The following is a 25,575-nucleotide window of genomic DNA, read 5'->3' as shown; positions in this document are numbered from 1 at the left end:
GTTTAGTGTCAGAGAAGGTTTTTTGTATTTGTGAGAAAAAAACGAAACAAAAGAAACATTGAAACCTTGGTAAGTTTTTATACTGAAGTGGCAATTCAGTCGCAGTCCCACTCATAATGTATTTCACCACAGATAGAAAACTGGAAAAATTTATAAATGTTGCTTTTAGATCGACGTTCCAGCAATTCAAACCACAAACTAATGCCATGCAAAACAGAGTAAAAATCCAATACAGATTATTGTTCCTGAGAAATTGTTTGTTTTAAAAAGAATTGATTTAAAATGTTTTCATTGACTCACTAAAACTCCCAGTTTATTTTGTAGAAATGAAGCAACTTGCATAAGCCCTCAAAACACTCAAGCACAGCTTCCACAGAGCTGTCAGAAACTTCCACTCAAAGTGCAAAGCTGGCAGAGAAGTCCTCGCATAAACCCAGACTCTAAAAGGGAGACTGAAATAGCAGTTTTGAATGAGTGGAGTGAAAAATGTTGCCATCAATCATTTGTTCCCTGTGGCTGTATCACAGCAGCCGCAGGTTAAAACCAGAGTCATTCAATGGAAAATTGGCATTTAATATTTTGTTAAACATAAGATTCCGAATCAATGTTCATGTATTGATTTTGGCCATTGCAAAATATAAATCAAGATTGTTGTTATAATCTGACTGTTTCTGTGTTGTGCTCAGTCATTTAAATCCACACGTGGTTTCAAGCTATTTTGAGTTCCACTATTTGATATTCAAGCTTTCAGTTTGTAGGAAAATAAATCTCTCCATATATGTCAGACATTAAACATCTAACCTTTTTCTTTACTTTTCTCTTCTCTTCTGCCTTCACCTTTCTTTAAAATTGTGCCATATTCATTTAATTTCTTTCTAAATTATGTAACAGAATTGACTTTTAGTGTCGCTCTGTCTGCCTTAGAGAATCACTCAGCTTGTGTTTTCCTGATTGTGACGTAGACTCATTTTGTCTGTGTACAAAAGGCTGATTCTGCATCTTGCAGTTGTTAAACAGTGCCACCATGTGGTGCCAGATATCTGCCTCGGTTTTTGAGCCTCACGTGCAACAATAATGTGCAGGTTGTTTTCACTGCATCGCCAAGTCTGTCTTAAAACAGAAAGGCTTCTCAAAACTAATTTACATATAGCTTAAACATTGAGGAAAAGAAGAAGAAAAAAGAAGAGGAGAGTGATCCACACACTCTGTAGTAGTTGTTTTGTGAATATACACTAGGTGGCGGCGTGGCAACATGAAAGAACAGTTTGCTGAAAGGCAGTCATAATGAAAAGTCATTTGTTGCATAAGGCATTTTCAGGAAGAGATGATGGTTGCATTTTTAAAGGGGTCACAACTCTCTGGAGCTTAAGTAAAGATCCACTGGAGAAAAATAAACATGTCATTTTTTTGCTGAGGCTTGAAGAACTGGAGGCAATCAATTTTTCAATCAAAAATCTAGAGCTCTTTCTTATTTATAGCACGATAATAAATAGTTAATTATCCTGTCAGTCATGGTGAAAGCTGCACTGAAAGAAGATTCAGATGATAACTAAATTCATTCACCCTCTGTCTCCCTTTTGACTATCTTATTCATATTAAAATATTGAATTTCAACATGGAAATTGAAATCCCCTGTAACGACCCACTCTGAGAACCCAGTTTTCTCTTTAATAAAGATCCATGCGTTTTCACGTCAGGCTTATGAAATCACTCATCTCCACACTCTTGCGTTTGATCATTATTTTAGCCCCTATTTTGCTACTGTTTGTCTCTTTCTGTCCTTATTCCGGCACTAGCTGTAGGTGTTGTGTAACAGTGCTGGTTTCCTGACAAGAAGGGAGCACCAGAGACATCAAAGTGCCTTGCTTTGTCATCGGGCTCAGAGAAGAGCTCAGAGCAGCAGTCAGGAATAGATCGCCCCGTCTGCCGCTCTTTCTCCTCTGTCTGTTTGCTTCCTCTCTAACTCGGGGGATTTGAAGATTTGATTAAATCCATATATGTTATTTTTTTGGGGGTTTGACAAGTTTCTTCTCGTTGCACTTTCACCAGCTTCTCTCTCTCCTTCTCTTATCTTTCCCTGAACACTGTCTTCTTTCAGGGCACAATGCATGAATGTTTTAGAACCAACCGGGCCGTGTTCCACTTATGTGTGTTTGTGTGTGGATTTGCATGAATGACACAGTTCTGTGGAGTATCGTGCTCATAGTAGATGAAATATGAATGATGGTGCTCTCTTATCGCAGTCAGCGCATCCTGTTGTTAGTGGCACGCAACAGCCATGCACCAGTGCCTGGAGGGCATTATCACCATGGCAACCATACTTTTTCACACCCTTCCCAGTTATATCTTTGGCGTTTGTGTGTCGCTCATCGGCTTAAAGCTGCCCTCGGATTCTGGCCTACAGCAGGATTGTCTTTGTCTCTGTCCTTGTCAGTCTCATTACATTCTCTGCATCTTCCCTTTTGCTCCTTGCTTACCTAATATCTCTGCTGTGCCGCACTTTCTCTCTCCTGATGAGCAGTTGTTTTCATCAGAAGCAGCAGCAGTCCAGACACGATGCAATCAGACTGTCTCTGAACCAGAAAGGTTCTACCATTTGCTTATATTCTACCACGATTCTTCTTGACAGGAATAAAGCTTCCAACACAATTTCTGTCCTTTGGTTTGAAAGATTTGAATAAAACTGAGCATTTAAATGATTTGCTCAGTAAACATGTCATTCCATTGATGGAATTGATGTTTGATTTATTTACCAAATTACTTGTAACTTCTTGAGCTGTGGTAATGTCAGTACACCAGGTTGTCTTCTCATCCCAAAGCTGGTGGGTTGACCTCTCATCTCACTCTGCCCATGTGTTGAAATCTTTCTTTTAGGCAAGACAACAAACCTCATGTTTCCTCCAGAAAGTGGCAGCCACAGCTCTTGATCGTTCAAAAACCTGTTGAGAATGCTCAAATGCACTACACAAGACAATGCTATTGCCAAAGAAGCTTGTTTGGCAAGTATTCGCAGACTACATGTAAAGATTTATCAGATATTTCAAGTTAAAGCATCTAAGTAACATGTGAAGAGTTGTGCTTTTTATCCAAACAGCTGTTAATCATTATATTTTGAAAAGTCCCTCTCACAACGGATCTATGAAGCTGCTACTCAGGGACTAATCAGTTCAATAAAACCATCTTGCTGTACTTTAAAAGTTCCCTTTTTTTGTACTAACTGTATGACAGTAGCAATTGGAACGAACCGACAAGGGATATATAAATAAAAAGATGTGAAAACATATTAAATAAAGCCCAGTTAAAGGTTGAAGTGGCTGGGAGCTGCCGATCCACACAAACACACCGGGGAAATGTTTACAGCACCGCCATCTGTATCACACCCGTCTTGTTAGGAAGTCGAGCCGCTCGCCCCTAAAATAATCACCAGCGCCATCAGGGGATATCAGGGAACAAAGCAATATGCACTCTGTTATAAAACGAGAATAATAACGTCCACCCTCACACACACACACACACACACACACACACACACACACACACACACACACACACACACACACACACACACACACACACACACACACACACACACACACACACACACACACACACACACACACACACACACACACACACACACACACACATACACACAGGCCTTCTGATTGACACGGTGCATTTACTGGCATCTTACCCTAACATTATCCATTAGAGCTGAGTCCCTAATGCTAACTCGAATGATAACCTGATCTCAGCCTGATCTCATTCATCAGATACATGTGAACCCGTTTGGGAGTCTGCTTTTTGGGCTGTGAATGGTGTGTCAGGCCCCTTTACACGGTAACCTTCCTGTTTGTGGGTTTATGTACATCCAGGCACACACACGCTCAGACACCAGGCCTTCATTTGAAAAGTTAAATGAAAACGATCCGTACCCCACAGAGAGTCTGTGTGTTAGATTAAACTCCAACCCCCCCCCCCCCCCCCCGCTCAATTTTGGCTGTGGGGGGTGGTGAGGAACACACACACACACACACACACACACACACACACACATGGTCTCTGTGATGTTTATTTTTTGCATCTTGTAGATAATGCTATTACATCAGCTGTGACTTTTGTTTGGGGTGCTGAACGGTGCCTAATAGGAGTCTAAATGGATTCTGGGATGTTAATTGGCATGAAAATGCAATAACAGTGGTTTTCTGTTTATGTGTTAACTCCAGGCGGTGCTCGACATGCATGCTGCCTAAAATATAATAGCTCCTAATGGGTTTCGGTAGGAGATTTTGTCATAGCAGATAAATGATCTATTGTGTTCTCATAAATTTCTTACCGAGTTTTACCTTTGACTATCTCGAGATACAATTTGGAATATTGATTGCGTTTCGATTGAAATGTAAGATTTGCCTCACGGAGTGTAATTAGGATTTGTTGTGCTAATCCTGCAGGGTTGAGATAAGTTATGGAATTAACTATCATCTAAATTAATAGAAAATAATAAACAGTTCATGTTTCTCAGGCTCACTTGTGATAATAAACATCACTGCTGATGGGCGAGTTCTCACTTTGAGTTGATGTGTACGCAAGAATTTGTCAAAAATGTCTTTATTAAGCACCGTTAATTAACGCACTAATTCCAAAGAGGTTGAGGCAATTTAAAAAAAAAATGTGATTAAAAACATGATGCAGTGATTTCATTCACAGCGGAACGAGGGCAGCATATAGAACATTAAAGCTCAGACATTAAAAGATGTGACGCTTATTGCAACATATCCTAAAACTGTTGATATTGGGGTTGTGCATGTCCCGGATCCTCAGATTATAAAAACCCTTGTTTTGGTTCAGAATGCGTGTTTCTTTCTCTCTCTACTGTTCATTACCATTTATAAGAGACTCGGAAAACAGACCCCCTACCTGCTCCTGTAGACATCAAGAGCCTGTGCCGCTGTGCCTCGGCGAATGAGTGAGTCAGCAAGGTCTCTTTTAAAGTCTCTCATAGACTGACTGAATGCAGAAACAGCACAGAGCTGCAGCTCGGGGACTCAGGTTGGCCGTGCAGTGCACAGACAACTAGACAGCATGCAAACAAAAACAAACATGCCCAGACACCCCTGATTCTCTTTTATCAGCCCCACGGGGTGAATGAACGTTTTTGTCCGGGAAGAGAAAGTCATGTTTTCTAACATAATCATGGAGAAATATGTTCGCACTTTGACAATAGGCTGTGTGTCCACACAGCCGAGACAGCAACTATTCTAATAATTGTGATTAAACTGAACTAAATCATGTAAACACAGAAATGTCTGCATTCTTCTGGTAAATTCTACCTTTGCCTATAAAATTAGTTGACACGGTCCTTGAATTTGTTTTTCATCTAAATTGAATACCAATTGCCACTCCCATAGAAATGGGGTAGAATTGATTGTTTTGGTGCAATGTTAGGAAATACATAAATGAACACAGTCACTCTTTAGTCTTTAGGTTTGAAATCAACTTGAGAAAAAGGCTTATACTATATACTTAATCGTTTCCAGGGAAACAATAATTACAAGTGGCTTCCAGGTTATGTTACGGCGTCAAAACTACTTACTGGAGTAAAATATCTTATTTTTTTTAGCTTCACTAACTACGTCAAATCGTTCTGTTACACTGTCTGAATGACTGGATGGCTGCCTTTCAAACCAAAATTGCTGATAAAACCCTGTTTCAGTTTGTTTTTGTTAATTCAAAATTGAACATTAAGTTTAGCCCCCCCCCAAAAAAAGAGAAAATGTAGTGAAATATCTATAATGGAGTAATAATAACTGAACTCTTCTGAACTCTCTGTTTCCAGGTGTCGTGCCTGCAGGATTTCTTTGGCGATGAGGATATTTTCGTGGCTTGTGGACCGGAGAAGTTTCGCTACCAAGATGACTTGATGCTGGATGAAAGTGGTGAGACAGCTGCTCGTCTCTCTGACATTTCACACTTGACTCTGTCTCCTTTTAAAGTTCCTCCTTGTCCTGCCTCTGATGCTTTTTCTTTGAAAACCCGGCCGTGTTTTGTGGTTGTTTACGAGTAGCTGCGCTAATTTGGCTTTTGATTATTTCATCCCTATTTCATCTCAAGCTTTTGTTTTACATTACAGCCTAGTTTCAATGTAGTGACCAGCAGTGTCCTACAAGCCAATTACAAGGGAATGTGGGTATTTTGTGTGCATGTGTGTGTATTCTGTGTACACGTACTGTGTCATTCATGCTCTGTTGTCCCTCTTCAATGCCCTGGTCCACTGCACTCCAGCCATTGTTTTGCTCCATCCCCTCTCTCTGCCTGCCTTCCCCCCTGCCACCGCAGCCCACAGGGGGATGTGCTCTGTCCTTACTTCACCCGTCTGGGTAGCACTGCCTGTCTCTCTCCGCCTCCTGTAGACTCCTGCCATTTAGTGCTCATCTGTATTCTCTCGTCTCTCTTCCTCTCTGCTACATGAGTGAATTTGTGCTTGCTTTTTGTTCAAAGGTTTATTTAATTCATTGGTTTCCCGTAGTATCCCTTCATCCATAAAATAACACTCATCTCACCTGGGTCACTGACCTCCCCCTCTTACCCCTTTTGTATTTCTACCTCTTTTTTTCCCTCCCTCTCTAACCCATTTCTCTTCTTTCATCTGGGAGGTATAATGCTTTTCTGCTTCCATTAGCCAGACTCCCTTTGGTAACCTGCCTTTCTCTTCGAGAAAGATCACAGAACAACCTCCTACACTGTACAAGGCTAACCGGATTTTCAATAATTACTAATGATTGTCTCCATAGGCAATTTGTCATTGTAATCAACAAAAGAGGCACGTTTTATCGCTCTGATGAAAATTTCATTATCTGATTCTGTCTGCAGCCGCTACACGTGCACAGACCCGACTGTTTAGAAAACAGTTCTCTCTTTTCCATGCTGGTAACATTAGGACTTTGTTTTTTTACTTCACGGGGGATATTTTTATCACATAACCAGAGGTCTGTGCCACCTTCTCTGAATCACCTTCTTGCCCAAACTGGTGCAAACAGAAAGCCATCGTCTCTGAATGTGGCTTTTTCCTCCCCCTTTCCACTGTAACATATGAATGTCCATGTGGAATTGTTGGGTTTTCCTCCATATTTAACATGGACGTGAAGTGCCATGAGTGCTCTGACTAGATTTTAATTTGATATAGCTCCCCTGGATGCCCAAGTCGTTTTCTAAGTTAGGTAAAAGAATATCCTTTAGTGCCTGCGATACTATTGTCTACTTTCATTTCCATCACATTATGGTAAAACATAAGCTGCTATCATTAATACAATATGAATACAATACACATTCAATCCTAAACTTTGTTGTCAAACTTAAGATGTTTGGAGGAGGTTGCCTCTATAAAACATGACTGATTTGAGATTTGAAATGATGCATTCTAAATTGTGTGCCTACATTTTTGGTTTGTAGATGATCAATTAAGAATAAAAACACAAGTGAAATCATGACCAATTTGTTTTTATTTTAATGAGGGTTTGTGATCGCCTCTACCACTGAAATATTGGACGTTCAAAACTAAATACAATATTGTTATATTTTGGTGTTGGAAGTCACATGGAGTATCATAGCATAAAATTAGATTTGTTTTTTTTTTTTTTTGGGGGGGGGGCTTCAAAGTGTCAAAACATAAAACAAACACTGTTTTGTAAGTATAATAATAGATATTCTATCAACTCTAATTTCACACTGTCTCAAGACTCATTCTCACCTTTCGATATTCAAACTCTTTCACACTCATTTCAAGATGCTTGGCATTTTGGTTGTTCCAAACGTCTTTGAGAACTCGTTAGAGTCAGCGTGTGCATGTAGGCTGTCTCGTTTGCTTCTGTTCCTTCATGTAACTCCAGACTGACTCAGTGATGTGGAGATCAGGGCCCTGTGGGGGCCAGACCGTCTGTTGCAGGACTCCTTGTACTTCTTGTTGCTGAAGATAGTTCCTCATAACTCCAAGTGTGTTGTCATGAAACAGATTGAATCTGAGACCAATCAGATCCATTCATAATGGTATGATATGATTTGTAATGCCCAAACATTTCTGAACTTCCATGGACACTCTTCCCTTAATTTATAACATGAATTCTTAAAGTTATTTTGCTTCCAAATGCAGGAGTCCAACTGTAAACTTTCATCAGCACCATGTCTTCAGGTTCCTGACCCTGGGATGATTGATTATCATTCCTAAATGGGAAAAAATATAAAAGATAATGTGTTTATTAGCAGAATTTCTTCTCAATAAAGGTGATTAAAACACACGGTTCTGTCAAGAGTCAGCCATAGACAGATAGGAACGCAGAGCGACTGAGGAGACAGACAGACAGGCAGAGTCAGCGCTATAGACGACTTCGCCTCCTCTTCAGCATCACTATAATTATCGCCTCTGCCTCAGTTCTGGCACACTGTCATCATCTTAACACTCTGCGTTGTGCATTAATCACTGGGTCACAACGACTGCCACACAAGAAAATGAAGGGAAAAAAAAAATTCCCCCCTACACACACCCATACTTTCATATGCCCACACACACATTCAGACAAACACAGGCAGGCTGTAAAATTTCCCTTCCTCACTGGTCCAGAATGGTAATGGGCTATAATGGGGTTGGGTTAATGAACAGGATAGGAGTTAAGTTTTTTTTGGAGGGAAAAGGAGGCTGGAACACTGTGTGTGCGCGTTATGTACCATCACATGGCTCATTTATCAGGACTGTGTGCCTGCATGGTGTCAGACCTCTCTGAGTCATACCTGCCACTCCTGCAACACCGCAGTAATTGCGTTCAGAAAGTGGGCCCGATGAAGGTCAAGGCTCATTAATGCATGTGACCCGAGAGTTAACACATACGTAAAACCAATTACTGCTGAGTTGATGGTTTGCAGTTCTGCTGCTTGACCAAATGTCAGAATTAATCAAAATAGAGATAAAAAAAAAAAATTGTTGATTGGTTGGAATCCATCAAATGAGAATTTCAATCCAATTCAATCGGATGGGTGTTAAAACACTGTGCAAGACACAAAGTCATGCCACAGCATCCGACAGTTAACTCCAGACAGAGATTGAAGAAATTTGCTCTATTTCATGTGGAGCAGTTTAGTTGCTCTGTTGTTTGGTCTTTGGATTCATCTGATCTGTTAAGCTCAGGGACAGTAAACAGCCCAGAGATGTGTGATTCCCAAATAGTCCCTGAACACATAGTCTCTGTGTTTTGTGTGAATGTTTGTGCGCAGAGTGCCGTACGATGAAGTCAGTAACCTATGGAAAGATGTCAGGCTCTCTGAACCGATGCTCCCCCAGACCCATCGTCCAATCGCGGCGCAGCAAATCCCCAGCGTCTGGTAAGACAGTAATAAGTCTCTCCTCCTTTCTTCTTGTTACCTCTTTATCTTGGTAATGGAGGATAGTCTCTTATCAATGCCTTGTAAGAAGTCTGAGTGAGTGGACAACTTCGGGAGTTGTTTTCATCCTATTGCTGCTTCATGTAATTGCTTTTCTCACTCGCTATGAATAAACACCGCAACCAAGTCAGACTTGTGCGGAGTGTCTGGCAGTATCTCCGCTAATGTAAGCTGTGTCTTGTTGCATTCAGAACAGAATTCAAATGAGACTGGTTTCACAGGCGAGTGTGTGTGTGTGTGGGGGGGGGGGGGGGGGGGGGGGGGGGGGGGGGGTTACAAACATGGATGAGGGAGGCAGAAAGAAAAGAGGGAGAGTAGGAGGGAAGATGAGAAGAAAAGGAGAGAAATTGGGCTGGTGAGTCAATCTTGCAGCTCCCCACCAGCCATTCCCTCACCTGACTAATGAAATGTAATGTGATGTGGGGAGCTTGCACCGGCACCTGCTACATCGCCTGTGCCTGATGATCAGTCAGAAACTCGTTTTGAGGCAACAACGTGTGCACAGAGATTTAAACCATGCACCTGAGTGCAGCTTTGTTTTAATACACCCAAAGGTTTGTGTCCCCAGTTCACTCTCGAGACCTCACTCTTTGTTGGAACCCTGAAAACCAAAAAGTTTGATGTATTTGGAAGCTTATGGATTTGTTTTTGGGCTCAGATTTAGGTTATGTGGAGTCATCATTTGAGTCGTTAGAGTTAGAGCTTAAATATGCATTATGTCATTGAGATGTTTCTTCAAATATCTGCGCGCGCGTGTGTGTGTGTTTTCTTTGTGTATGTTTTTCTTTCGTGTGAGTGCGTCTGCCAAGCCGCCAGTCTGGCTTTAAGCTGGCAGCGCCCGCCGATTGGTTTAGAGCTCTGGAAAAAAAATGGCAGGTATTGTTGTCCTGATTGCACAGCTTGAGCTTTGACGGTCTGTAAATGTGTGGAATGCTTAGTTGTGTAGCAGTGCTCTTGTGTTTCCATCCTCAGTGTAAATATAATTTTTTATTCAAGTGTACAGAGACGTATTGAGCGGGGATGATTGGATGGGTGATGCAACTCACAGAAACTCCTGAAAACAAATGAGGTTCACCTACTGTTACACTACACGGGCATGCACCGATGTATGTATTTTTAGACTGGGGCCACATGTATTAATTTAAATCAGCTAAGGCGTTGCAGGATGCAAATCGGCACCCGTCAGTATGAGGGGTGTTGTGATTTGGAGGTCAAAGCATGAAGAAAGATACAGGTAGGGTGAAAGGAGAAACTTCTGGAAGCTGGTGGTTTGAAAACTTTGGGGAAAAGGTTATGAGAGTGAGTCATACACTATCTGATCCTGCTGGCTGCAGCGTGTGTGTGTGTGTGTGTGTGTGTGTGTGTGTGTGTGTGTGTGTGTGTGTGTGTGTGTGTGTGTGTGTGTGTGTGTGTGTGTGTGTGTGTGTGTGTGTGTGTGTGAGTGTGTGCGTGTGAGAGACAGAGAGAGAGAGAGAGAGCAAGTGAGAGAAAACGAGAAAGGGGGGGGGCTGACTTGGTTTCCATGGAAACGTAGCACAGTTGAGCATTTAGCTACAGACACAATAGCTTGTGACAGCCATATATGGCAGTGACTTCCTGTGAAATGGCCTGCAGTGAAAAGCAGAGCTGACTGACGCTCCCTCCCTGAGTCAGACCGTCCAGGCGTTTTCTGCTCGGAGAAATGTCGCCCTTCTGGTGCCACTTCCGCTACTTAAAATCATCAACTGCTCCCTTATTGCTGCTGACTGCTGTTTTCTGTCACGCTGCATTCACTCCCCCAAAACATTGTCAGCTGGAAGCAACTTGAACTCAAAGATCTGCCTTCCAACCTCGACTCTCCCTGCTATTCGACTTTCAATTTCTTTAAACAATGTTTGGTTTTTTTTTTTTCACTTTCAAAAAGTGAAAGTTTCACTTTGTATTAGGTGTTGACATTGCTGTCATTTTATACAATTCATAAAGTTTGTCTCAGGTTCACGTGCAGTGGTGTAATTTAAGGTTGAGCGTTATCATCTGAGTCAGATTAGCTCATTTGTTTTGCTAAACTGTCCAGGTGGTTTCTCCACAGTCGAATTGATGCTGTAGGGAAAACATTATGAGTTAATTTTGATAATTTTATGAAAACATATGACTCAGTTTATAATGGTTCTTAATTGGACATGTTTTGCCTTTTGGGCCCTTTTTGATAAAAAAAGAATATATTTTAAAATCAAGATTTTAGCTTTGGATAGGAGGAAATAATTAGAGTTTGTACATTTTTTTCAGTGACTAGTTATATAGAGCTCATTACAAGAACATTTGAAATAAACAAAATGATTACAGGTCCTATCCACAACACATTTGTGGGAAAAATGTGTTGCTGCTTTCCTTGAGTTTGCAGCTTCACCTGCTGCATCTATAATTTATTGAATATGCTGTGCAGCGTAGTCAGGTGGTGTTTAACCTTGTGTCGTTGGGCCTTGGCTTTTTTCTGTTTGGGTTTGCAACTTTCAGGGCTGACATTGCAGGTATGAATTATCGTCTAATCGAATGCGACAATGTAGTCTGGCTTTCATCAGTCATGTTCATAGAAATTCCTAAATTCACATTTTAAGTTCAATGACTTTGCAGAACAATGCAACATTTATGGTAAAATGGATCCAGTAATACAGTTTCTTTTTGCCTTTGTTTGTTTGCACTCAAAACCCTTGTTATTTATGTTGTTTTCAATAAGACGGAAGAGAGAGACTCTCAGCTCTGTCTTTTTCCAGATATTATATGCCTGCCTTGCAGGATTGTATTGCTTCCCACTGCTGGAGCTGTGATTCATACGTCTCTGTTGGTTTTTTAACTTTGCTGCAGGTATTCTGGAGTTCGGACTGCAGCCTTGAAGTTGTGTAATAATTTTTCCATTCGAGCGGCACACAGAAAAATAATTCTTTATCAAATCTAATAAGCTGGTCCAGAGAAGCTTCACAGAGCAGATGTGAAGTGTGAATTATCTCTGCGAGAGAGTGAGAGTGTGGAGGAGCGAAACACGTGTGCTGTCAAACACCACCTGGTGTCCTTCGGTGTGCCGGCCTGCTCCTCATTGTGTGAACGTCTGCAACTGAGACCTGAACGCCACTGAGGAGCGGAGGTATTTGTGGGGGCCAGATGAACTGACAAGGAGACAGATGAGAGACACACAGACAGAAGGTTGTGTTATACTACAATACTAAAAGAAGAACATTTAATTATAAAGTATTCCTCACTGTTTTATTGTCTTTTTTTTACCCTGATTATTAACACACATGATATGATCTCGGAGTGAAATCATACAATGAAATGCTGGTTTTCATATGTATTTACTGTTTAAGTGAAACAAACCTTATATTTTCAAAATCCACTGCTTCTTCCTCTGGACCAAGGATTTGCTAAGCTTATGAAGTGATGGTCCTTATTGACCTGATCTCTAATTAATCAAATCAAAGCTTGTTACTCCAAAGTAATTTTCTCTTTTTCTAACATAATATAACAATCATGCAACACAAAAAAAATGCTTTTTCCGATTTTCTATGAAAACAAGTTTGCAGAAGCTGCTTTTTTACAACAAAATGATGCTATTAATTATACATATTTTTTCTATGACAGAAAGATTCGGGAAACCAAAACATCTGAACATTCTGCGTGTCATTATATAAAAAGGCAATTCAGACAACAGCCCTGATTTATTGTGTTTAATGTAAATGAAATCAGGTCTTATGTGACACATGCTGAAGACATTTACAGTTCCATGATAAGTAAAGAAATGTTTAGGCTTCTCACCAGCACAGATTAGAATTGTATGTTCTTATTTCCACTGATGAACTTTAAAGCTCAAAGACTAATGTGTTATTAGATGAATCATGCAGCAGGTCTGCCTGATTAATCATAGCTCCACAAAAAAAAAAGGAATACGACCTGATATTATCAAGGTGCATCAAACTGTTAGAAAATGTGATGAAACGTGCATACTTTAATGAAATTGTATGCTTTTCTGGGAGAAGTGACAGGTATTCCCTCTCATGTCGTGGAGGACAGGACTTGGCATTAGTCCGTGTGTGGGCATGTTGTCGCTTCCCTGCCTGACATTGTCATCACTCCAGTTGTATTCTGGGATGATGTCACAACCCCAGCTGAGTGTGTATTTATATATACAGTACTCTGTATGTACACACAACACACACATAAATCCGGAATAATGTGAGAAGACAATTTGCACTCAGACACAGTTTCTCCCCGCTCGTCTCACCATCTGTCTCGCTGCTCTCCTCTGATGAATCTTGTCAGCTAAAATTAACAGAGGTGCAGATGGTGTCAGAAAGCATCGCTCTCATACTTCAGGGTCTTACCTTTTACTCCCCGTGAGAACAACTCTGCATGAGGAGAGAGAGACTTAATAAGAAATGGTGGCGTGTCGCTGACAAATACAAGTCAGTGTGTCTCCAAGAGAACTGTAGCTCAGTGTGACATTTATTGAACTAAGATGTCTGCAGCCACATGTAGCCACTCTGGAACATCTGAAACTCATGGAGGGGGGTGGGGTATACTTTCTGCAAAAACTGATAAGCAGCAGGACAGTAACAACAAAGACAAAACCGAATCACAGAAACGGCAGAGAGAAAGGAAGTGCCTGGCCAAAGCTTGCACTGAAGACATATCGCACTGGATGCCAATTAGTCTTAAAATGGACAGGAAAAGTCCCCTCTTGCCCCCCATGATGTTTAAACTTCTAGAAATCCACCAGTATACTTTCTAGCAAAAAGCATGAAGCTTTATCTCACTGTGTTATTATGAAAAGCATTTACTGTAGATTAGTCATTGCATTGGTTCAATTGGTACACAATATGTGAATGATAAGGTTGAGGCCTTGAATAAAGCTTGGATTTTGTTTTTGAATGTCCAAGGTGCCTTGTCTCTTGTTACAGGGAATTGTTGGAAAACATCTAATTTTTACAGTTTTGATTTTGAGCTGAAATGACATCAATTATTCCTACATCTGTAGAAATTGTTCTAAAAGTGTGCACATGTATTCATGTTTCTAGGTATAGTGTCCTGATCACTAGTGAGATTATGAATATGTTAATTATAACCCTTTACATGCTTTCTAAGATTATTCTTATAACATAATTGAAAAATTACTTTAGACCCTATTTTTTGTTAAACAAACCTAATTTGTCTTAAACATGTCTGAATATAGGACACACTACCTACTTGATGTTTTAGAAATGTTACACAGTGGCATATACATTTTCACAAATCTTTACAGCCCATCATGAACTTGACAATATTGATAATAAAAAAATATAAAGAAATATGCAAGGTACTGAAATGATTAAAACACAACATTTTTGATAATCTGATGTTCCCGGTTCTTCTTGTATTTTGTGTGTTTTTCTGATAATGCTCACATACATTTCAGTCTCTAACATAGCAGAGATGTGTACTACCCCCAGAGGTTCCAAAATCCTAAATAAAACCAGACCATTTGTATTGCAGGCTTCATGTACTCTCAGTTTTTGTTTGATTCATGAGGACGGGTAGGAACAGCCAAAGGCTGTGTGGGCCACACAATGCTCTGTAGACTTGCTTTTCACTTGGATAAAAAAAAAAAAATACACACAGTATACATAAACTGAGTCATAGGTTTGACCTTAGCTGCATCTAAAGGAAAGACATCAGAACGCTTGTCTGGCGATTCACCACCTAATTTTAGCTGCAATTCTCCTGTATATATATTTCACAGTTACAATGAAATCTTGTTTTTCAGACTTTTGTTCCAATATTTATGACATAATGCTGTCAATAAATCATCCAACACATCACACAGCTGAAGGCAGGAGTGCACACATGTGGCGTTTCACCATATTTATCACTCACAAGGCTTTCTTAAGAAGGTTTATGCAATAATAACACTGACTGTTCAACAGAGTAGGTGTGAAAGATGCTGCGCTGCATTCTGGACAAATTGAATTCCCAGTGGCTCTCTTCATGTCTTAATCAAAAAATCCACAGAGGAGGAAAACCTCAACGTACTTTCTGCTTTGGTGGCTTTTCAGAAGTATAGAAGCAGGTCTAGATATTTGATTGTTTTATTAAATGGCATCAACTGGTACTTCAAACTCTTGTTGACTACTATTGTGAAATATTTCTCAAGCTGGTTTCAAAACACTCCAACTCTTATCTTATCTCTCTTATCTTCTGGAATAAGTAGAGTCAGAGGAAAATCTCCTATTATAGTTGTTGCTCTGAGTGAAATCTCAGGTCAAAAGGAGCTGGGTTTTTTTTTATTTCTTGAGGATGTTTACACTACCAACAATAGACCTTTCATAATCCAGAAGGCCTTGCCTCAAGTTGCCCTCCATAGAGTATCTTATTGGTCCGTTGTGGCTGCACAAGTCTGTGCTGTCTGTCCTCTGTGTTTGGCATCCAGTTAGGATCGCAACGTAATTGGCGCAGTTGTTATAAGGACTCAGCCAAAACATATATTTCTAAACGACAGTTCGCTCTCTCTCTCTCTCTTTCTCTCTCTCTCTCTCTCTCTCTCGACCGGGGGTGCGCGTCAGAGCGTGCGCAAGCAGCGTCTCTCTCTCTCTCTCTCTCTCTCTCTCTCTCTCTCTCTCTCTCTCTCTCTCTCTCTCTCTCTCTCTCTCTCTCTCTCTCCGCCTCTGTGTAGTACAGCTCCGCTCCGTCTCTCCCATTCACCACAGTTTACTATCGGACGGACGGAGAGCGAAACATAAATAGGTGCTGTTCTTCCTCTTCTCGTTGCCCCGCTTTTTTTTTAAAGGATTATCACTGTGTTTTTCAGCATGCTGGAAGTGGAAGGTAGGGAGGCTTCAAACTTTGATTTCTCACCACTCGGATAATTTTACGCACAATTGTTTCTAATAGACCGAGACATCAGTGATGATACTTTTAATTTCATTCATTTTATAGGGTCATTTTGTGATGATTTGTGTCATGAAAGGTCAATGATATGTGCTTGAATTGTTTATTTGAATGTTTTATTGTTGTGTAACCGGCAGGAGCGTCTGCCCGTGTGCGTAACGCCGTTTCATGTTTTTCATCAATGAACCTGCCCGGAGATGGATTAAACAATGACTTTCTTATACATTCACGGCGTCTTTGGTAAATGAAAATACTGGTGTGCATCGGCAGCCAAGGCTATTTTCAGCCTGTGTGTGAGAGAGAGATTTTTTTTTTTTTTTTATCATCTTCTTTGTCTTGAATAATTCAGAAAGTTGTTTGATCTCGGCAGGGATTGTACACTGAGGTTTCACTTATCTGCAGCTCCAAGGATAGACTCTGAAAATGCTGCTCGGTGGACGACAGGAATGAAATATTGTTTACATGCGGTCATCCTTTCAGGTGGTGTGGTGAATGCTAAAAAGGCTGGGAGATGCCAGTGAAAGAGACAGGGCTGGGTGTGTTTTATTTATACAACAAGCGCCTCTATTACATTGTCTTTTTTTTTTTTATATTCCAACATTTACCTCCAGTGTGACTCACTACTAATAAATGTATGGCTTCAGTAACCATTTTTGTGTTTCCCAAGCGTTTTGTGTATTGCCATTAAACAATAAATCATGTTTGCTACATGATGACAGGCAGTCATGTCTTGAACTGGCATAATGATGCCATTGGGATTTTTATTTAAATTTTTTTCTAATCTTGTATATGCCTGACCAAACACACCAGCCAGGTGCATTTTTAACTAATAGTCGGCTCTTTTATAATGAGATGATGCTTCAGGGTCACAAGTGCACCGAATGTAGGTTCTGACTGAAAATGAGGACAGCCTGATGTTCATGTTGACTTGGAGTCATTAAAGTCTGGAACATGCTCTAATGTTTCACTGCACATATGTTTATAGGCTTGGGGGGAGTTCCATCGAGAATTCGAGCAACTGTAATTTGGCTGTAGTAAAAAATGGAGTGGGAAAAAAAAGAGACGAGTGTGGATTTCAGTGCCACTCTTTCTTTCTCCCGCACTCCTCCGTCTTCTTCTCCTCTGCCTCCCCCGCCTCGTTTATATGAATGGATAGACGTTGAGGGCGGAAGTGTGGGCTGCAGCTAGAAACCGATATAACTGTTCGAGAGAACATGTGTCCGCAGATTGGAATTTAGTGTTGTATTTCAATGTTTCCTTTTCGCCCTTTTCTTATCCACTCTGCTCTATTTTCTCCCTGGTTTTCTCCCTCCAGTGAATGGGACGCCGGCCAGTCAGCTGTCCACTCCTCACTCGGGAAAATCTCCCAGCCCCTCCCCGACCAGCCCGGGTAGCCTCAGCCGACGCCGGGTAAGACAAAAACACACAGACGCAAAGACAAAACAATCACCCGGTAGCATTTAGTGACGCTGGATCATTAAGTCTATAACACAAACCTTCTATGTTCTCAGGAAAAGGACAAAGCCCTGACTGAGCATAGACCAACTACATCTTAGAGTCACTAGCATATGAAGAAACCACAGCATCTTTATTATCTCAGAAGGGGCGAGGCCTTGACTTTTGACCTCGCCCAGTGCTGCTCTGGGAGTCCAACAATGGCAGGCTCATGTTAACACACGACTTTATAGTTTCCAAAGGCAACCCCTCCTATCATGCTGATATTTTGGCTCATTTCAGATCTTTGTTCCTCTTCAAAAGATCCTCTCTGCTATTGGCAGCTCAACGATAAATAATGCTATCATCAATATACAGAGAGCAGCAGATCTGTCCTTAAATTTGTGCAATATCTTATCTAAAGAGAAAACTGACCCATTCTCTTTTTGAGCAGCCCGCTCTGATCTTAATTGTCATTTGAATTTCACAATAATTTGCATACTTCATTAAGCAGTGTGTTGCACTGCAGTTTAACGTCTTTATAAAAGACGAGTTGAGTACCACCTATTGATCTAAAATAACTTTTTTTTTTTTTTTTTTTAAATCAAGTTATGTCATTTTGTACATGTACAATTGTGTAAATGATGTAGGATCTAATTTTATACTAGTACATTACAGGAATTCTTTTCTTCTGGTTTTTTCTGTCAGCAGCCTGGGTTTTAAAAGGTCCATGTAAAAAGAAAAAGAAAAACACACAAAGAAACAAGATATGTTTTCTGTAGCGATCGGGAAGAAAAGAACATGTAAAATACAATGCGACAAAATACTACTGTGCAGAGCAGGAGCATGCAACTCAAAAGGAAAACATTCTGCTTCACATTTGATATCCTGAGTTCAAATACAGGACATGTTCAGGTTTGCGTGTGTGCGTGTACGCATGCGTGCCCATTTAAGACCAAAGTATCTGTTAATCCAGTCCTTGACAGTGATGATGGCGAGCTTTAAATATCAGACTCGGTCCCAATCAAACACTGTTATCTCACAGCAGATCTTTAATTTGCAGGAACTGTTAAGCCTGCTGCTGATTCAGTTCCTTCTCTCTCGTACACAAACCCAATCACGTTCGATTCACCACAGCGGTGTGTGTGTGTGAAGCAGCGACGTGACAGTATGTGTGTCTCTTTGCATGTAGACTGTCATTTTTCTCTCACACACACTGATTGAAACTTGCTGCCTGACAGCAGGGACACAAGAATGATTTATGGCTGTAATTACTGTTACACTATTTCTTTACATTCAAGTGTGCATGGCTGCGTCTGTAAGTAGCCGTATACACTAAAATCAGCGCAGCAGAAAGCAATTATCTCTGAAGCTTAGTTTATCCATTCTTGTGCTACATTTGATGATTTAATGGATGGTAGAGAGTGTGCCCCTTAGGCCTCTGAATCCATCAGCGATGTGGTTGTAGTGAAATGATATGAAGGTCAGCTGGGGAAGCAGGAGCAGTCCAGATTTAGGTTATAGCTACTGAGAACAGGGTGAAATAGAGAGTCCACGCTCGTGTCTATAATGGATCTGGGTCACCGTAGATTACAGTGAGAAATGCGTTGTCATTTGCATACATTTATGAACTCTGCTTTCCTTTCGGTCTCTGAATAGAAAACACCTGGGTCAGTTATCATTGAAAGTTACACAGATATTCTCCATGAACGTCTCCAGGGAAATGCCAGGTTACAAAAAGGCTAACATTTTGTCTTGTCAGACATTACCCTTTAAACATTTCCTTTGTTTCACTGTCCTGATCTCACAGATGCAGCATTTAAATTGCTGTTTTACTCAACACAAGTTGAGCATGTGTTTCTCAAAAGGAGATTATTTCTAGCTTTGTACTCGCTGACACTACACTAAGCCTGCAGTGGCTTGACTGGAAAGAAGGGAGGAAGCCTCACATCCCATTATCTCTGCTCTCCACTCTGAAGCTTCACATTCTTCAGCCATATTACGATGTAATTCTCTCCACCCGCCTCTGACTTATTTCTATCCACCCTGTTAGCGATTCCCTCCCTGACAGTTCCTAATTCCTCTTTCACTCCTTCTCTCAGCAGTTCTCATTTTACCCCCACCCCACCCTCCCCACCCCAGTCCCCCTCTCTCTCGCTTCCCCTTATGAAAGGGTATTAACTTCACAAGGGAGAAATTATAGTCCATCATTTCCCTTGGAGATGAAGTTTAAGCTTCTTTCAAAGTTTTAACCAAATTCAGGACACTATGTGCACATATGTTTCCCCGCCATTCTTGTTACCTCTGTGTACACACACACGGGTGATAAATGTACAACACACTCACAGAAATCCAGTGAGGTGAGTGAGTCGTAAAACAATCTCCTAATCCAAAGATGTCTAAATTTGACATACATGTTTTTTTTCAATTGCTGAAAATGAATAAACAACTATGTAGCCACAGTAGCGGCAGTGACCCAGCAGTCGTGTTGCTTTAAAACAGTTCACCTCACTGGATCCTGCATTTAAACACTTTGAGGCACTTTGCTGCCTGAAGTAGGTTGTTCGCCCAGCCCAGCCCATTACATCCTATCTCCCCGAGCAGAATACAGAGACGTGGCACTGTGTCATGGCACTTCCCTCCATTCCTCCTCACGCACACACAAAGCTGTAAGCACACAGGCGTGAGTAAATCTTGTAAGGAATTCCACATAGAATCGCTTACATGTCCATGCCTTGGTCAGAGAAAATGTTCCCTCATACAGAAAATTGGCGAAGAGGACAATATCTCGAGTGAGACTACCACATGCTGTGTGTTTTAGACGTTTAGTCGCCCCCGTGACCCATTTGTAGGAAATATCAGCAAGCATGAAAGAATGGTTTACATTCCCCCTCCTCCTCCTCTTTGCTGTAATGGTGCTGAGAGTAAAGGCCACTTACCTCAAAAAGCACATGCTGCTGAATTCCCCTATCCATTTTATATTAAATCTAAATACAAAATAAATCAACACAGGCATCCACCCTGGCATCCGCCCTGTCGATATCAGCCCCAAAGCACATACAGATGAATTGACTGAACTGGTGAGGTCACCTTCATCCTGGTCCGTTTGCTCTATTAGATTTGAAAACCATAAGCAGAGATAAATCATTAAAAAAAAAAAGGACAATACATAGGGAGCAGCGGATGACAGATTGAAGGCGAGACAGACAGAAGGTCTCTTGTTGTAGCAGCTGTGATAGAGTCAGGTAGCTGTTAGCTTGAGTGAATGAGAGATAAGGAAGCGCTGTGTTATCAGTAGTATGTCACCTCCATCCTCCTCTCACCATTTAGTCATCCATGTCCGTGATTCACTGGGTTGCATGCTCCATCTCTCGTTCTTACGTCTATATTTTTGTGTGTCGCGTGATTCATTATTAAATTATTTGTGCATGTGTGCGAGTGAGTGTTTGGAAGAAAGAGAAAGAGGAAAGTGTTTGCTCACATTGTTTTCATTCATCCACATGAGTGTATTGATACAAATCTCTGTATTTGTTTTGTTTTTTGGGGGAATATTTGTCATTTTATGTTGTGTTGATATCATTAGACAGATTTGTCCTATTTTGTTTTTATGATTGCTGGAAAGACTAGGTTGCATCACATGAGGAAACGGTGAGAAATGCAATTTTCAAGCTAAAAGTTAATTGTTTTGACATTTTCATGAGAAAATTATTGAAATCTCTTGACATTCTCAGTTATAATGGATGTAAAAACCCACATTTGCATTTATTTGCATTCACCTTCACATACAAAGAATATATGTTGGGTGTTTTTTTATTCAGTATGGCAAAACCTATTACGAACGTGGATTAACATCTAGATTTCATCATGTGAGGCTTCCAGCCCTTTTTGGCTTGTTTGTTTTGTGTTTGCGTTGCTAAATGTATTAATTTTATCAACCCATTTGTTGAAGTTGTCATTAAATTCATTTTCATTTCATTTCCATTCCGTGTCCTTTTGTTCTCCTCGTTTTGACTCGACGCTTCAGATTAACAGCTGCTCTACATTGTTACATCATCATTATAATATTTATGAAGATGATCATTTTCTTCCTCCTCAGCCGCTCGCCTTTGTTAAACTTCTTTATGCAGTCAGCAGAGTGGAGCGGCTATAAAATCACAAACTCAGTCCCAGTGGTGCATTTATCATTGATTCTCACGTCCTGCTACTTATAATCTGAATTTTTTAATTTCTTTATTTTTTGGTTTCTTTGGGTGGGGCAGCTTAAATCTTCTGAATTTTTTATTTATTTTTTTAATGCTCCTTAAAGCATTTAATCACGCTCGTGTGATTCTCCAGGATTGCAGTCCATTAGGATTTTGATTAAAAACCCTTCAATGTGTCCAACTGGCAGATTTCCCCAAACAGTGTTGATCTCTTCAGAGGAGATAGAAGTAGATTATGTTTTTCGTCTGTCTAGACATCGAAATAAGAGGGAAATATTATCTTCTGCACCTTGTGTTCTCATACGAGACAAAGCGGGAAGCCAGGACCAAACAAAATCCCATTTCCATCAAATAATATAAATTTCCTCCTCCAAAGCAAACACTAATAAATCCTGCTCTTGCTCGATATTGCATGACAGTAAAAGTGTCAAGAAAAGCTGCTGAAGAAAAAAGGTTTGGGCTCCCGCCTGAGGGGAAAAGCTCGGAGAAGGTTTTAGGACGTGTTGTAATCAGATTCAGACAGAGAGCAATGGAGGACACGCTGGCATGTAAATGTGTGGAGCATTTTCAAGGCTCACTCCTGCAGTTGGCAGGCTGCCTTTTCAACAACAGGATAAATCATTATTGCCATTATTGCTGCCTGTAAACATTTAGTTTGGAGATGACGTTCAACATTTAAGGTCAGCCATGGACATCCTGTTCAGATCCTATTTGTGCGCCGATCAGTATTCAGTTGCTGAGTGTTGCCCTTGCAGGTTTGAAGAGCAGCGGCTCCAGCCATGATGTAAAAGGTTTGTTGGTGTGTTTGTCGGTGGTGTGAGTCATAGTGTAGAGATACAGAGCTAGGAATAGTATATGTTGTATTGTGCAACAGGGACAGAGCGGGATGGTCTAACAATAACAAAAACAGCTCCTGCCAAATCTCACAATCAATACCAACCAGACCAGACCCCATAGATCGTTGTGTCTGTCTGTCTCTCTGTCTTTCTTTGTTTCTCACTTTGTCCGTCACTCCATCTGTCTCATAGAGTTCCACGCAGGGAAGAGAGACACAGCTTTCATAGAAGGTTGAACCTCGCTCCGAGCCCGCAGACAGGAAGCAGCCATATATAGGCTTCTGTCTCCACACTGGAAGTCTCATAAGCCACCGCTCTCCTCTCTGTTTCCATAGCAACAGTATTTTGTTTCCCTCTGTGGCAGGAAGGGAGAGCTACGTGTTCAAAATGAGAAAGCGAGTAGAGGACAGGGCTGGATGTGCGATAAGGCCACGGGAGTGGTAAATATATGTGTCGGGAGGAGGAATTAAAAGAGCAGAATAAGGATGTTTTTCAGTTTCAGCTCAGGAGGGCCATCAGCTTTATGGGTATTAAGTGGGTTTTCTCGTTCCGGGAAGAGTGCCCGAGTAAAAACAACATTACATAAACCAAAATCAGCCTGACTCATAGCTACATTCACCTAGTGATTTTCGGGTCACAGCAGCAGAGATGAGTTAAATCAAGCTGACAGCTACGTTGGCAAGATATAGGGCACACCCGTCCTGTAAATTTTGAAAATTCTTTCTGAATGGATGATATCCCCTTGAGAGGAACAATTTTGCATTCAACAATGTAATAGTGTACAGTACAATAAAATAGGACAACAAAATACAGCACAACAGACATATTCATCATATTCAAGGGTCTTCGATTGGAACCCTACCCACCTATCAATTCCAGAAGCCCATCATACCGCTATTTGTTATTGCCGTTATTTAAATTTAAGCATATCAACTCTATTCTATATTATTAAGATTTGCCTTTGTGCCTACAGCAGCCTGTCTGGTATAATATTTTTCTTAATATTGTGACTAGTATTAGTCGCCACAAAATACTTTTATATTGAATAGATAAAGTGGACGTTTTCTTACATTTATTGCCAAAGTCTCCTTCCTTCCCAACTGCACCGTTCTTAACACTGGCTGGATTATTCTCACAAGGATGAAAATCCATTAGTTCACCGACACTTTTTTTTCGATTTGATGTCCTCCAAGAGGACGGGACTGATTGATGTGTGAATTATGCAATGTGCTTTCATTTCATGGGAGAACATCAAAAATATGTCTGGCTGCACCTGTGATGAATTGAGATGATAGAAGAATGTCTGTTTGCTGACTTTAATCAGGCTTTTAGACACTTATCCTCGAGTTTGACATTTCGGGAAGAGTTTCACATGCACAGCACACTGAGTGCGTACTGCACCTGTTGATAACCCCGCAATGTCTCGTCCGCTTATGTTTTATGGCATCCTGTCCCACTGCTGGCCCAGTTGCATATTCCAGCGCCACACCTGTCTGATTTATTCGAGCTCTGGAAATGTCTCAAAACCTTGAGATTCATAGTGAGCCAGAAGATGAAAAAAAAATTAAGTGGGAGGAGAAAAGAATAATAAAAAAGAAAATACACAGAAAACACACACAAACAAAAGTCCACTGAACAAATGGGTAAAATCCAAAGAAGAGATTCTCAGAACAGAACAGAACAGAAAGATGGATAGGTGCAAATAAAGGACAGAAATATGAGAGCCTCATTTACAGTCCTGACTAGATCTCTGTTCCCCATCCCTGTTGCTTCCATGACAACCAGACAGGAGGTTACAAGGTGGAGGGCGTAATGAGTTTTTGTCTTTAGCTGGATGCAGACGCCTCATCTCAGACGGTCTTTTTCACTTTAATGACCTCCTACATACCAACCGGATGAAAGGCAGTAATTCATCTGCATTTATTAGTGTCACCCAAACCTGTGTTTTATTAAAAAAGTAGTAGTGAGAAGTAAAAGAGGGAAGCAATTACAGAAAAATTAGTTTACGCTGTGGAGTGAATAGCGATGAGCTCATTTGGATACGATCACTCGTGGGAAGTGGATGCACTCAGACACGCACAGTGTTTGCTGTGTTGAGGAACAGTATTCTACTTGTTATGGCTAAGCTCAAAAAAGGGAAAACAGGTAAGAAAATAACTAAAGTACAGTGTATATATATTTTTTTTTAATTTAACAAACGATGGGTTTCAAATATACAACAATAAAACAAGGTTAACTGCAAAGACGGAGATGCATGTCATTGATAATAAACTAAATAAACTCAAAGGAAAAAAAAAAGGGAGAAATACAACTTTTTCCAGGAGGAAGTGGGGCCTTTATAGGCTTGGGTGCAGCAGCAGTAATCCTCTTCAGCCATGGACCTGCAACATCATTTGATCTTACAAACCACCACAATAAGTAGCTGAACTCAGCATCATACACTATACATACATACATACATACATACATACTTCTACAAATGTTTCTAATGGCTTTGATTCACATGATGCTTGGTAACAGAACAAGTGCATATTAGCTTTCTCTGTTCACATGCACAAGTATGTGTGCCATACAGGGCAAAACATCCCAGCAGACAGATCTGCAAACAGAAAGACAGCCTTGAGGATAATCTGGGGATGAGTAGAGCTGCGCATAGCCCCTTGTCTATTTTTAGAAATACATATTTTGTTAATTTTTTACAGCAGAAGGGGCTGTGATCATGTCTCGGTGAGGGAGTTTACATACTATTTTGAGGGATATTGGGGATGATTGTATCTGTCTTT

At 40.7% G+C, this 25,575-nt stretch overlaps 1 protein-coding gene across 4 annotated transcripts in view; it reads left to right on the top strand.

Annotated features, from left to right (window-relative positions):
* Positions 1-25,575, top strand: part of dclk1a (doublecortin-like kinase 1a) — a 44,513-nt gene that overhangs the window by 11,366 nt on the left and 7,572 nt on the right. For 2 of the 4 annotated variants that reach the window (XM_080483655.1, XM_080483658.1), the window contains 3 exons: positions 5,837-5,936; positions 9,262-9,369; positions 17,636-17,730. In XM_080483655.1, coding sequence (XP_080339781.1) covers positions 5,837-5,936; positions 9,262-9,369; positions 17,636-17,730 — 303 coding nt within the window. Of the gene's footprint in view, positions 1-5,836; positions 5,937-9,261; positions 9,370-16,128; positions 16,258-17,635; positions 17,731-25,575 lie in introns of those variants that run through there. The other 2 variants (XM_080483656.1, XM_080483657.1) reach the window with 2 other exon arrangements.

Source organism: Lipophrys pholis (genome assembly GCF_963383615.2).
Source record: "Lipophrys pholis genome assembly, chromosome: 16".
Classification (NCBI taxonomy): Eukaryota; Metazoa; Chordata; class Actinopteri; order Blenniiformes; family Blenniidae; genus Lipophrys; species Lipophrys pholis.
This window is presented reverse-complemented; position numbering and strand designations above follow the sequence as displayed.